The 14,394-nt window shown below is 41.2% G+C and overlaps 2 protein-coding genes across 2 annotated transcripts in view; one reads left to right on the forward strand and one right to left on the reverse strand.

The window, feature by feature from the left end:
* The window catches only part of GPR63 (G protein-coupled receptor 63), a 28,705-nt gene extending 23,151 nt beyond the window's left edge, over nt 1–5,554 (reverse strand). Inside the window, exon 1 of the mRNA XM_041478183.1 lies at nt 5,423–5,554. The gene's annotated coding sequence lies outside the window, so the exon portion shown is untranslated. The remainder of the gene's footprint in view (nt 1–5,422) is intronic.
* LOC121359221 (serine/arginine repetitive matrix protein 1-like) lies at nt 3,120–6,099 on the forward strand. The gene is made up of 2 exons (XM_041478023.1): nt 3,120–3,165; nt 4,910–6,099. Exons 1-2 carry the CDS (start codon nt 3,120–3,122, stop codon nt 6,097–6,099), a joined length of 1,236 nt encoding a protein of 411 aa, XP_041333957.1.
* Nucleotides 6,100–14,394: the final 8,295 nt, after the last annotated feature.

Here is a 14,394-nt window from a genome sequence, read left to right on the forward strand (position 1 = left end):
CCCATCACTTTTTTGCCTTTTTAAAAGGCAGGATAACTTGCACAAGACAGTAGGGTAATGAAGATAATTTAACTTTTCCCGAAGAACTGAGACACAGAGATGAACATCACCACAAAAGAAATACACATTGAAGTTAATTATTAAACATTCAGAATAGGCTGCAAGTAAGACATGTGATCATATATTAAGCGATGACAAGAAAATAAAGGACTGAAAAGGTGCTCACTCAGAATTAACCTTGCCTAAATGTAGCTGTCCTGAAAGCTGGATAGAAAGGCTAAGAGCCATTGAGACTCTAACGATACAAAGCAGAGAGACACTGAGAAAATAATACAGCCATAGGAATAAACTACTTTCTGAACAGGCTTATTTTTGTCCCCACCGATTGTGCCTGAAAGGCTAGTTGAGACTACTTCAGTGTCAATGCAGTACTCTGCAGATCATTTCTAACAGAGCCCTCAAAAGTAGTCAGTGGGTTTAAATTGGCTATGCAGGGGGTCCATACACCTGAAAAGGTGGGGAAAAAAAAAGTCACAGGATGACTTAGCTGGCTTTCAGAAGCCCAGCCTGAAGACTTAAATTTACCTCCTAACCACCAGCATCTATTCACCACACACAATGAGGCAGTCACCTGATGGAAAATACAATGCATAGTCATGTGTAAGAAAGGAGAAATTTCAAACATCTCATCTGATTCAAAAAGCAAGGCTAGCAAAAGACTTTTATTTTGCCCCCATAAACAAAAAAAGTAATCCAACTGATTTGATCAGCCTGTTATTGAATAAGGTGTGCAACCACGGCTAGAAGAGAATTGTTTTTTATGTATTTGGCAAAAGTTATATATATTCCTAACAGAAATGGAGCTATTAAGCATTAGAAAAATATCTGTTGCTTTTAAGTGCACAAGAACCTCATTCTTCTTGGAGGTTCACAGCAAAGAACCAGGACAATCGACACAAGCTACAGTATGGTAACTTCAATTAGGCCTTAGGGGAAAAACTTCACAGTCACAGTGGTCAAACACTGGAACAGGTTACTCACACAGGCTGTACAGCTTCCATCCTTTGTGATTTTCAACACTCAAGTGGACGTGACCCTGAGCAACCTCATCTAACTTTCAACCAGACTCATCTCTGAGCAGAGAGGTGGCCTACATGACCTCCAGAGGCCTCTTCCAATTTCAATTATTCTGTAGTTCTCTGCCCCAGCCTCAGTTCACCTAGGTTACAACAGCGATTATTTCCTCACTACAGCCTGCAAAAGCCAAGTACTGGATCTGAAAGCCAGTTTCCTCTTTGCTTTCTAAACCTGATCTGCTTGGCCAGCTGACCTGACCCATGCAACTAGAGGGCTGCACACTAGATTAGGACAAAACAGTCACACTGGCCAAATGAAGTCACTAGCAACTACAATTTATTAAATAAACAAAGAAAAGGATGTGTCAGAAAAATATAGAAAACAGCAGGGCAATAAGATAGCCCAGGAAGAAACAGGGAAGTAGAATATTGCAGGGAAAACAACAGTAAAGTCACCAGACAGAATCGTCCAGAGAATGGGTGCCCAACAGAATTGGAACTGGGCATCAAAGCTTCAAGTCAGTTATATTATATTACATAAAAATTAGGAGGGTTATTTCATAACAAGTGTATAAAGGCTGCTATCTCTCTTAATTGTCAATCCACCTATGGACCATGACCTACCACATTTTAGACAGTTACAGCCTGAGCTGGCATTTTAGAGGTTCTCACTTTGCTAATGATATCAGAAATGATCAAAGATACTGCAGAAAAAAAAAATACATTACACCCAAAAACTATGTCAAAAAATTAGGGTTCGAAAGTCAAGCTCTGAAGACTTGAGAAGTAGCAGTTAAACCCTGTGCCTTCAATTAAACCCTGTGACATAGGCTTTAACTACGTGACACACAGAATCCATCTTCTTTCAGAAGGTCACCAAGACGAACAAGAGTTCAAAACCTTGCTTTCTCCACAATTACTGTATGTCACCATGTCACTTTTAATACACATGATTCAAGCCTTGCTTTAGTAACTACAAGGAGGAGAAAATCCAGGAGAGATGCAAAAGTCATAACCAGACACTAATTTTGGCTGCCTTATTTTAGATGCAAAGCATTCTGAAAAAAATTTGGTCCTAGCTAGTAGAAGGCACAGTTCCCACAGGCCACATCATCATTACTTCAAAGCTTTAAATTTCCACACTCTTCTGTGCTTATGTGGTCTTGATAATATTCTTTTAAACACAGCTTGTGTATAATAAACGTCTAGATTGAGGTAAATTAGGTTACAGTTATGCAAGAGATTTCTCAAAGTGCCATTCAAACCAGTGGGACTCCTCAGATACCGCCAATATACGTTTAAGTGTAATACACCTTACTGAACCAGTGCTTTTACTCAGGCAAGGACAAAAAAAAAAAAAAGATAGCTCACTTTTCTCCCAAACTGCACACAGAAATAGCTCAATATTAAGAATTGTATTTTATGAGGTTTCATTCTAATGAAATCAACAGGAATTCCACTGTGCCAAGCTGCCTGTTTGGGAAAGTACTTTAGAGCATTAACCCAGACCCATCACATACTTACATAAGTATTTAAGTATTACCCTCAGCTGGAAGTGAGATGGTTAAACAATTTCACTATTCAAGTTCAAACTGTGCTACTATCTAGGTTAGCAAAATAAAGATTGACAACAAATTAGAGATAAAAAGTACACCATTCTATTAAAGTGTTTTATATGTTTATGAGAGGCAGCATGATCTGACAATTTTTGACCTGAAACCCTACTTCTGGATACAAGTAGGATTTCTTAGATGATAGATACATTTCTTATGAGAGGCAGCATGATCTGACAATATTTGACTTGAAACCCTACTTCTGGATACTACAAGTAGGATTTCTTAGATGATAGATACATTTCCTCTTGCCTCACCTCACTTTTAACAACTAAGTCTGACATCCTTTGAAGCATTAAAAAACAAAGCAAAAAACAACAAACCCAACTTGCTCTGCCCAACTTGCTACTTATAGCAAAATAATTATGGAAATTCCATGTGACTGCAGACCAAGGACCTTCACATCTAGCCAACAGGACTGCTTATGGACATGCATTGCCTCAGGAGTACATTCCCAGACAACCAGAACAAGTCACGTAAGCCTCTTCCTGACCCTCTTTACCTTTCCCTTATGGACAACTGGGAAAACCACCAAGCCTTCACCTACTCCCTCTTCAACCACATGCACAAGCAGAGAAAAAAAGGAAGAAAGCAGTCCTGGCACTTCTGAGCAGCTGATTATGAAAAGCAGCATTTTATAATGCCAGAGATCCTCAATGCAGGGAAATGAAATCACTACCATTGAGTACAGAGTTAAGGGAGGCTACCTGCAGATAGACAACATTACAGATGGACTATGGCCACACCAGTAAACCAAGCAACGCCAGGAATCACTCCCTGGAAATAGAATTCACTGTCAGACTGCTGAGCTGCCACACACCAGCACAGCATCCTTCTTACACAGGGCAGCTACAGGTCTCCCATGCAAATTTGCTGTTCTGGAAGGCAAGAGAATTAAACAGCATTGACAAGGGCTAACCCACAGCACTTAGCTTCAGAATCAGAAAATGGTCTTGGGTGCATTTCATTAACTGCAGAGAAGCAATCACAGGCTCTCCAAGCTTTATCTGCTACTATTCCTAGAGGAATATTTTAAAAGTGGCAGATGCAATGATGAAGCACACAAGCAATGCCTGATCAGCAGCACCTGACAAGTCACCTACGCATTGTAGTGCACAAGAAGAAAATTAGAAACTCGGAGAGTTCATCTTGCCTTCTTCCTGTTTCCTCTGAGTAGGCAGACATTGCATGTGAACTAGTAATTTCCAGAGTCTCATTTATTTTCTCACTTAAAAAAAAAAAGTTTTATACATTTAGAATACACGCTTACAGAAAGGCTACTCTCTAATAGAGGAGTAAGGTAGAACAGCTAAGAGAATGTACTTTAGAGTGCTGATCATTTGCCAGTAGACATTTCAAAGCGAAGTTATTTAGAAATTACTGTACTTCTAATTACTAGTCATTACCAAATATGCTTCTGTAGACTAAGAATGTAATCACTAGTGGGTTTATACTGTTATGCTGGAGCTACAGCAACGCTGGTGAATACATTTTCATAACATGTAACTGTGCAAAAACAACAAACCCCCCATATTTGACACCTGACAATACGCAGGTATTCTATGTCACCAATCTTGAAACAATTCTGACATTTCTTTACATTTTCAGTTAACTTGAAATGGTCTATTTAAAACTGCCCTTTTCATACTCTGATGCTTCTGACGCCTTTGCTCTAATGTTAGAATGTGCAATATGTCCCAGAGAAAATTATGTAAAACCCATTTGCCACTGCTTAAGCATTCATTATCCATTTCAGTAAGGACAAACAATTTTGTTTAACAACCTCCTTGGGCATGGATCTAACTTTCCAGCCATGCCTAGCTCTGACCATTGAAAATTCCCATGCTATCTGTATCTTTCTGTAAATCAACTATTTGCTTGGAAAAGTGTTTTTGTTAATTTACAAGAAAAAGTTTATTGTATGCTTTGTTATATACATATATATGTGTATATATATATATACACACACACAAGGCTGTACTGTATTTGACTTTTACAAAACAAGTTTGGAACACCATGTGGCACACCCAAACAAAAATTACACACGCATTCAAGTAGATGAAAAACAATCAAAACCAAGCGAGACGTTTATATTTCTTTTTTGTACGAGCGAGACACACACACACCGTACCGACACCGCCGGCTTCAAGAGTTGAGCAGAAGCAGCAGCCTGATGAGCAGGTGACAGCAAGCAGCCAGCTCCCCCGTGCCTCTAAGCAGCGTCCCGGAGCGCCGATCCCGGGGAGCCGGCGGGAGCCAGGCCGCCTCCCGGGACGGAACCCCGGCCGGAAGCGCGGCCCCCGCCCGCCGCCCCCACCGCCGCCGGGGGAGGAGGAGGAAGCCCCCCACAGGCGGCTCCACGGGCCCCGGGACGCGGCCGAGCGCGCCCACCCGGCTCCGGCAGCGCTCCTGCCCCCGCTGCCCGCCGACGGCTCCGGCGGCCCCGCCGGGAGAAGAGACGCCCGGCTCCCGGTGCCCACGCAGCCTCCTCGGGGCGCCGACCCCCGAGCAGTTCCTGGAGCACGGGACGGATCCCCGGGGCTAGAACGCCTTCCCGGTGGTGGGACCGCGGCCGGGGGAAGCGGCAGAGCCGTGGGCGCTCCCCGCGGTCCCCAGCACAACTCTCTCCGCGCTCCCGCCGCCCGTCCCGCCGCCCCTCGGCCGGGCGGAGCAGCAGCCGGTCCCGCGGAACTGCCGCGGCGCGACGCCGCCGCTCGCCTCGCCTCGCCTCACCTCACGGTGCGCCCGGAGCCCTGCGGAGCCCGGCGCAGCACAAGCCCGGCCTGAGCCCATCCCTCCGGGAAGTTTCCTGCCATCACAGCGGCCGGGGAAAACAAAAGCTTCAGAGCCGGGAGCGGGAGGAGAAGGAGGAAGGGCAGCGCAAACAGAGAAGTGAGGGGCATTGCCCGCCCGCCACGCCGCTGCCCTCGGCTACCGACTCCCGCGGAGGGCAGCCCGCTCAGCGCCGCCTCCCCATTTGCTTCGGCGGCGGCTCCGCTGCCCGGGCAGCGCCGCGGAACCGGCGGACCGAGGAGCAGGCAGGCGAGCCAGCGCCTCCCCCGCTTTCCTCCGTCCCTGCCTGCCCGCCCGCCGACAGCACAGCACAGCACGCCCCGTCCCGCCCGCCGCCGCAGAGCCGCCGAGCCCCGCCCGCGCCGCGGCTCCGCCTCCGGGGGCGCGCGCACGCTCCGGCCCGGCGGCTCCCGCCGCCCCCGGTGGCCGTGGGCGCTTCCCGGCGGAGCGGCCGCGCCACCCCCGTGCCCGCTCCCGCGGGCGGTGGAGGCTGGGCTCAGCCGATCCACAACCCCCCCGTATCATTTCTCATCGCCCAGCGCCGAGCAGGCTGTTCCTGTAAAGTTGCAGGCGTCTCCTTAAAAATCCAGGTAAAAGATGCTGAGGAGCAGGATTAACAAATGCAGAGGAGCGCCAAGCCTCCTGCCAGGCAGGGACGTAAATACGGTATGCGCTTAGTGGTACTGCAGTCCTGGTGTACATAAAGGGAAAATTAAAATATTTCTGAGCGTGGCTTTACTACATAGAGTTGTTCCAGCTCATTTTTAAGGACCAAGACAAGGCGTTGTGTCTCCTCATTGTCCACACAGCTAATTTGGTAAGGAGGATCTTCCAAATAGGATGTAGTTGCAATGTTAAGGTTGCATAGTATGTGGCACTGGCAGCCATATCACTTCCAAACTGGAGTAGGGTGACTCCTGATTCTGAGAAGGGCAAGGCCATAGATGATCGTTTCAGACCAAAGTCTACATGGTTCAGGGTAGCTAATGTAGTTTAAAGTAATTGTTTTAATATATTAGTATGTATTAGTGCCAAGCCTCGCTATATCGTATTAAATGGGTATAAAAGGATGCAAATTGGCATGAAAGCTATCTTTTCTCACAAAGCTTGGTGTCTGAAGGAAGAATCTTTCACAATCCGTATTCAAAGTGCATTTACCTGATTGCCAGCAAACACATCTCTCTCTACATCAGATCACAACTGCGCAAAGCGGACTCAGACCATTAAATAAGCGAATAAGGAAGCTTCTTGTTCTCCCAAATGGTTCTCTAAGGCACACAGCTGATGGGATGACAGCAGAATGCTAGCAGCTACATCTAATCAAAGCGCTGATATTGCTTTGATTTTGGAGGAGTTCAACTCTTGATTGAGTTCAGCAGCCCTGCACCCACAAGGCTATGGCTGGGAACTGCAAGGCAGAGGAAAAGCAATTCTTTCTGTCTTCTTTACAAAATTATTGACTGAGTAAAATTATTTCTTTATTCTTAAATTTTCTTTTACAAGTGGGTATGAGCACTATTTTTTGGTTGCAGTTCGCCATCACAGTTAAGTTCGGTTCTCATCGCTGTTAAGTTCTGCTGCTCATTTTGAATGCAAAAGACCTAAAGGAACCTGCGGGCTTTGTTTTTTGGGATGCACTCTGAACTCCTCTCATCTGAAATAGCCACAACTAACCTACCGTGCAGGGGCTTCTGATTTGTTTTGCTGTGGTTGGATAAAGTTTTTAAAGGGTTTTTCTAGCATAGGGGAGACATGATATATTGATTCAATTTGAAAATCCTCACATATTATCACTGCACTCCATCTTGTGGAAGAGACAACAACATGTTTTCAAATGATTCTGTAGTGGTTTGAGTAATTAAACCTAACAATGTTTGGTTCATACTGCCAAAGCAAAGAACTACATATAGCAATGGATACGAGAAATTGCTTAAGTTTTAATTTGCCTAATTGTACCCAGTGGATTTCTGTAAATGTCCCTTGGTTTTAAATATGAGCTTCACATATTCTTTGTTTTGCAAAGGAGCTTTAGGAAAGCATTCAAAGAGCCTAATTTGAAAAGAGAAACTAAAGAAGAAAACAATCTGCTTTCTATGTGAGGCTGCCAAGGAGCACTCCAGATTTGGGAGAGATTTGGGGATGGTGATCCGTTGGGAATATGTGGCTGGGGTAAAGACTGCTAAGTAAGATTGCTCTGTAGGGAACTTACTGGGTTTGGGGTTTGGTCTGTGTGGTTTTGGTGGTTTTTAATTACCCTTATATTAAGTACAATAATCCAGTTGTATCTGGACAGTGTTTTGAGGATCACTGTCTTACCAAAGAAAAAGAAAAGAAGTGATGATATCTACTCATGTATTTCTGAAACTGCCTTTCATGGTTTGTGACCTTTTGCCCCTTGATGTCTAGTGCTGCTTTGGGAAATCAAAATAGGTATTGAGGCAACAACTGTGAACCATAGCAGGGGCATAGTCATACATACCGGTGTCTGACCAGATTCAGAGAAAATTGAGAAACTTATCTGAATTCACAGCTATAAAAAGGTTAACCTTATAATAGTTGCCCTAGGACAAGCTTGAAGATAAAGCCATTTAACTTTAATGAATAACTTAAAATACAAAGGGCTAGTTATTCTAACTGTTCCTGGGGCGGAAGTAGAAAGGTTTTCTTGAAAAAAGACTGTAGAAAAGCTTAGTCATTCAGACCCAAAGAAGCAGAGAAAAACAGGTCTTGCATGGGAAGGAGTTAGGAGAAAATTTTGTTGTACAAATGAGGATCCTCTGAATTACCTCACCCCAGAAGTAGGTTCCGCAAGGAGGCTGAACTTAATTAGAACCATGAACTATGCTTTTCTTTTTCTTTTTCTTTTTTTTTTTTTCCTAACTCTCCCATTTCTTGCAGTAGCAGTAATGAAGCACTGGCCTTTTCTGTATCATTTACCAGGGAGGGGGTTGGACAACAACTTGCTGAAAGCTGGTGTGCTTTACTGCTCCAGACTGAGCTGTCTACTAAGGTTGAATTGGTCTAACTAATGCTTCAGTGCAAACAAGACCTTGAAGGTGGAGTGTCTCTGTCTAGTGTTCTAATAGTGGAGACAGGTCTCATTAATTCCTGATATATACTAAAGGCAGGCAATCTTCATTGACTACAGTGTTTGTCAGCCTTTTCCAGACTCCTTGGTCATTTTCCTGAAGCAATGACTCACTACTCCATCACTGCACTACACTGATTACATTGAATTGTAACTATTATTACAATGAAAGTAACATAATGTTTATGTTAATTCACTTTGTGCGCAACTGCCAGAATTCTTGAAGCAGTCCTCAATTGAAGGAAACCTACATGAACATTCTGGCATTATTTAGACTATTTCTGATTATACTTTTTGATGTTTTAGGAAAAAACTTGGAGCAAATAACCAGAGCTTTTTGTAAAACCATTAGTATTGTGTGAGGGGAAATCAGGACATTACTGCTCTTGAGTATCTACTCCAGTTCAGCCTCACAGATTTTTTTTTTCTTACAGAACAGGCCAAGAGTAATCTTGGGGCAGGGGTAACAGGGAAAATTCCGCAAAATGAAGTCTACTTTTTCAAAGCATTCAGCATGAATGATAAAACAATGCAGTTAGGTTTGGGGTTTTTTCTAACAGTAACAAGAAAACATGCAGATGAACAGAACAGAAGTTAAGAGAATTTATATTTGCATTTATTTTATTAAGCAGAGAGTTGTACGCAATCCCAGTAGAGTCTTGAGTTTCAAAACTGCCTCTGAACTTTGTGCCCAGGAGAGAAGAGATCTCAAAATGTAGTTTCTGCTATGTGCAACATAAAAAAACCCTTATCATCCTTTTTGCCTACTTTTTTCTTTGTAATAGAATGAATTTGAAGACATGAAAAAACACAGTATAGTGTAACAAGGAAGAAACAGTACTGAGATCTGACCTTGGTGGATTATTCATGTGCTTGAAGTTACACAAGTATTTTGTTCTGCTTACCACAGTGACTGGAGCAAGGGAAGAAAGACTGGGTGAGTAAGGATTATAGTGGAAAAACAGGCTGCTATTTTGAAATGGAAATTTATGACATTGACCTGAGCATTGGTGCAGAAGGCTGATGAATTGGAGCTGAGTTTGAAATGTAGCACGGAAATGCTTTCACACCTTTTGTCTAGAAAAATTACATTCTCTAGAGCTGTGTTTACAGTGGAGCACATATCAACTAATCATTTCCTCACAGCTTCGTTACTTTGTTTTCTATCCTGTTTTCACTCTGAGAGGAAGAGAGAAAGAGAAAGCATGCCAACAAATTTTTTTTCTCATTGCCAAGCAAATACGAGATAGTTTAGTATACAATTTCAGGTATTACCACACATTCAATGTCTTTTGTCCTCTTTTGGCCATCTGACTGCTATTGAAGTAATTCCTCTTTTATTTCTTATAGCAAAGATGAAAAGATGGTCAACAAACCTCACAAATTCACCTGCCTCTCAAAGGCCATTTGCTGCTCCAGTTGCTACTGTTTGCCTTTGAAGCAAGATAAACCAAAGCTCTATTGCATCTCTGCACGATCTACACAACACAAAAAGAATGTTTTGAGAAAATTCAGCTTTCATTTTCCAATCTACAAGACCCTGCAATGTTTGGACTGTAACTTAAGTAACTTAAATCCTTCAGTAATTATGATAATTTAAGGAGCTGGGGTAAGTGGAGGACATAGCACAGAATAGTCTCCAGTGTGATTTTTTGTTCAATTTTGAGAACCATGTATATTCATCCCATATCCTAGTTTTAAGAAAGGAATGAGACTCACAACATTTCTCTTCATTTGAACTCTCCCATAATAGAACCAGCAAGCTGCTTCTTGCAGTTAATATGCTGGATGGGAGGCTATGTCCAGTATTACAAAAACTGATTAACTCTTTTTAATTTATTTCCTTTTGTTATGTCATCCAGGAACCAGGATGAGATCCAGCACACAACATTTCCTGAATTTTCTAGACAGAAACTATAAACTTCTTTCCCCCTCTCTGCCCTCCCTTCCTCCCAGTTCAGTGTTTACCAAGCTGCCATGATTAGGGTGTAATAAAAGAAGTGTAGTCTTTTCCCCATTCCAATTACATCTGTGCCTGGGTTTGGAAATTTGCTATTGTGTCACTTTCAGCCTAGATTTATACCTACTTCAGTTACTTGATATAATTTTCAGTAGGATCTCTATGATACATATTGGTGTCTGTTTCAAAACTTTTTTTTTCTTTTTTTTTTTTTTTTTTTTTTTTCGATATATTGGGGTTAATTTTTGAAATCAGTTACTTGATATAATTTTCAGTAGGATATCTATGATACATATTGGTGTTTCTTTTTTAAAATTTTTTTTTTTTTTTTTTTTTCTGATAACATAGGAGTTAATATTAGCAATGATAGTTTTCAGGAAATCCTTTGGGATCCTTACATTACAGTCTAGTGAAACTGGCTAGAATGATTTTGCAATGTCTTTGTGAAGGAGGCTATCTACAGTGTAGTGTCTGAGTGTGTCCAGTTTTTTGTTCAACTACACCCTAAGAAAAGAGTAACAAAATAGGACTTCTGCCACAAGCACCTTTCTTTTGTCATGGCACAAATTTGGTAATCTAATTCTGTGCATCATGTTAGAATTATTGCCATTCATTCATCAGCAAATTTGACTTTTAGTAGATGCTAGAAGTGAAGATGGACAACATAGATGATATTTATTAGAAACATTTTCATTTCTTTTTATTCAGAACCAAAATCAGTGCCCCATGAACTTAATCTTATGAAGTTATCTTTATAATAAAGGAGGTTTCTGAACTGAAAACCAATGATGTATCCTTCACAGATCCTCCAGTTAAATAAAAATAATGGTGAAAAACTCATTGAAAGAGAGCATTACATTAAATAAGGCATTATTGCCATTTACCACAGGGAAGTACCTTGTCTGAACTGGTAAGTAACTTCAGCAAAGAATGAACGTGAAATAGTACTTTAAAACAAAATTTTCTGTTCAGTCAGTTTAATGAAAATTTAAAATTTTACTGAGATGTTGCACATAATTTTTAGTTCTCTCTTTAAAACAGTTGCTACCCTATTTTAATTGCCCCTAGATTTATCTAACTCTGTAAGTTCCTTTTGTCCTAAATATACCATACCATTTTTTGAACAGCACTAGTAACTCAAGAGTGACTTTCACCTGTGGAGGCCTTTACAATTCACACCCCTCAGAGAGGAAAAAAATGTCCTAAGAACATCCATGGGTGGGGAAAATGCCCTACTCAGTTGGACTGTGGATCTTTTTTTCTCAGAGAGTGGCAAGAGACCCTAGCACGCATCAGGTATTTTGAGTGTATATCAAATGCCATCTCTCCTCCAGAGAGGCTCATTGAAGTTCCTGCTGTGCTTTTCCTCTGCACTTTTTATTTATATACTCCCTAACCAAGACCCTTTCAAGTTCCAGGATCTCCTCATCAACAGCATCCAGGTCCTGTTTCCAGGTCCTGTTGGTTGTTCATGTCACCAGAAGAAGGAAGCTGGGTGGAGGGATCCTGGTGACAGTGGAACCTGTGTATATTTATGTCATCATTCTCCCACATCTCCAGGCAGGGCATCACTGGGCAGCATCCACCTGCTCCTTGGTTAACCTTCAAAAGTGATGAGTGATGTTTCTCTGTTTCATGCCCTCCTCCAGTTCCCTAGCTTTGTATTTTCAGTGCTGTAACTCTTCCCTTTCTATCATTTGTTGTTTGTTGTTTATTTTTTATCCTTGTTTTCATTACCTATAGCCCTCTCCCTCCCTTGGGGGTCTTCAAGATTTTGCTTATACAAAATTCCGTTTTTCTAAACAGGAAAGTAAATAGAAACAGCAGCAGTAGGAGAAACTACTTACAGAGTGCACACAAGTTTGGCCACCATCTTCAGACTCTTTTCTTTGTACTCCCCTAGCTTCTGTGGCTCTTACAAAGGTAAATCCTGGCCTAGTCCTTTCACTGTCCTTTTTTTGGACTTGGTAAGTTGTACATGAACTTATCCAATTCCTGTCTGCACTTATTGCTGGGGTCTGCTTCCACAACATCTTTTGGCAGCAAGTCCAGAAATACACTAGCCACTGTAAAGTAATATGTTCTTTTTAGCTGTTTTAATTTAATTCCACTGGAGCCTAACTCTGAAATTTGATGAAAAATATTCATCCTTATAGCCACCTTCACGATTTCATAAAGCTTGAACAAGTTTCACCACTGCCTTCCCCCAGCTGAAAATTTTTGAGTCTGATCTCCTAAGGCAGCCTCTCCCTTTAATCCCTTTAATAATTTCAGTTGTATTCTACGTATCTTCCCTACCTTTTTCATATCCTATTCCAGATATTAAGACCAGTTTATTTTTAGGTCCTGTGAAGTTTTACCATCTTTTGTATAATGCATGAAGATGTCTATTGATCCAAGTGCTATAAGTCTTCCAAAGGAACAGCTTTACCTGGAGTGAAGTGGAATTCTTATTTAAATAAGCTCAAACATATTTTGTTATGAGGTGAAAGAACAGTAGGTCCTAACTAGGAAGACAGTAGAGAGAGCAAATTAGAGTTGCCTTTGGATCAGAACCTGAGACCTAAGATTGAAAAGCCAGCTGCTTATTTTGGGACTGGTGATCTCCATGCTGACTATGGAGAGAGGAGAGGAAGGGGTGTTCCTTAAGCATCATTGAAGTCTTCATAGATTCTGCGTTTTTTTCTTAATTTCATTTCCAGTTTTTACATGCAGAAGTGCCAAAAATGAACAACTAGGAGAGGTTTTTGTTGGAGACTTTATGATATTGAGCTGTTTGTGTTTGTATGTATGGAGATATCCCTCATATCATGCACTCTTTGACTTAAGGCCTTGCAGTAGAGCTCAAACAAAGAAAAAAGCTGAGGAAAGAAAATTTTTTAAAAATCTATTTTCCTTAAAGAAGTAATTGCTTTCTAGAAACATTTTGCATATTACATTTTTCTGGGCACATTAGCTCTTGTCAATTCACTATTCATATAAAATAACAATGTAGGACACTTGTAAAGGCAATTGCAGAGACAGCAAACTATTCTTTTATAAGGTTCTTTGCTGTTGTAGTTTTTTATTTTAAAAATCCAGACATTTAAAATCCCATTTTATAACAAATAAAAGAAGGTGCTGTCTTTTGGGGTTTTTTAGGGCATGTTGTAAAATATCCAAAGAATACATAAAATACCTATTTAAAAATTAATATTTTCACACTGTTCTATTCTTATGAATGCTGATTACTGGAGAGGAAAGGATTGGTAATGTGAAAGCCCTATGTCCTTTTAAAGCAATTCTGTGTTATTAAAAGTAAACAAGTTTGAAGAATGAACCTTTTACTAATGATCAGCATACCCTCTCCATTTTTGTCTTCAAATAGGCCAGCTGACACCAGATCTTAATTTTTTTTTTTTTTTTTTTAATGCAGGGAGGCGATGATTACAGTAAAGTTGTGTTTTTACTAAAAAACTTGATAAAGCCACCGTTTTTTCGATTTCAGATCATGTCTACTGAAGCATATTTCTTTGGATTGCTCTACATAAAGTCCTTTGTAGTATTATGATTGATGCCTGTAAGTACGCAGGCAGTGAGATGGCAATCACCAAAGAGGGAGAAGAGCTATGAATAAATTTAGGATTGAAATTTAGAACATTTCTAATAATCAGAAGATTCAGGTTCTGGAATAGTTTTTCAGCAGAAGTCTTGGTGGGATGATCTTCCAGTACAGAGATGACATATGTGATTTCTAGCTCTGCCAACTTAATCACAAGACTGCAACACAGCCTGCAGTCTTTATTTCTTGCTCAGAACCAAAAAATAAAAACCCCAATCCTGAATTCCACAGTCTAAGCTTGCTACTGTCTGTGTGGGACATAG

The sequence above is a fragment of the Pyrgilauda ruficollis genome, unplaced genomic scaffold (genome assembly GCF_017590135.1).
Source record: "Pyrgilauda ruficollis isolate IOZ18807 unplaced genomic scaffold, ASM1759013v1 scaffold43, whole genome shotgun sequence".
In the NCBI taxonomy this organism is placed as follows: domain Eukaryota; kingdom Metazoa; phylum Chordata; class Aves; order Passeriformes; family Passeridae; genus Pyrgilauda; species Pyrgilauda ruficollis.

Excerpts from the sequence above, each read along its gene's own strand:
- LOC121359221 (XM_041478023.1), top strand. The coding sequence starts at position 3,120 with ATGCATTGCCTCAGGAGTACATTCCCAGACAACCAGAACAAGTCAC. Across the intron at positions 3,166-4,909 it reads AGACAACCAGAACAAGTCAC|CGTCCCGGAGCGCCGATCCC; the intron begins GTAAGCCTCTTC and ends GCCTCTAAGCAG.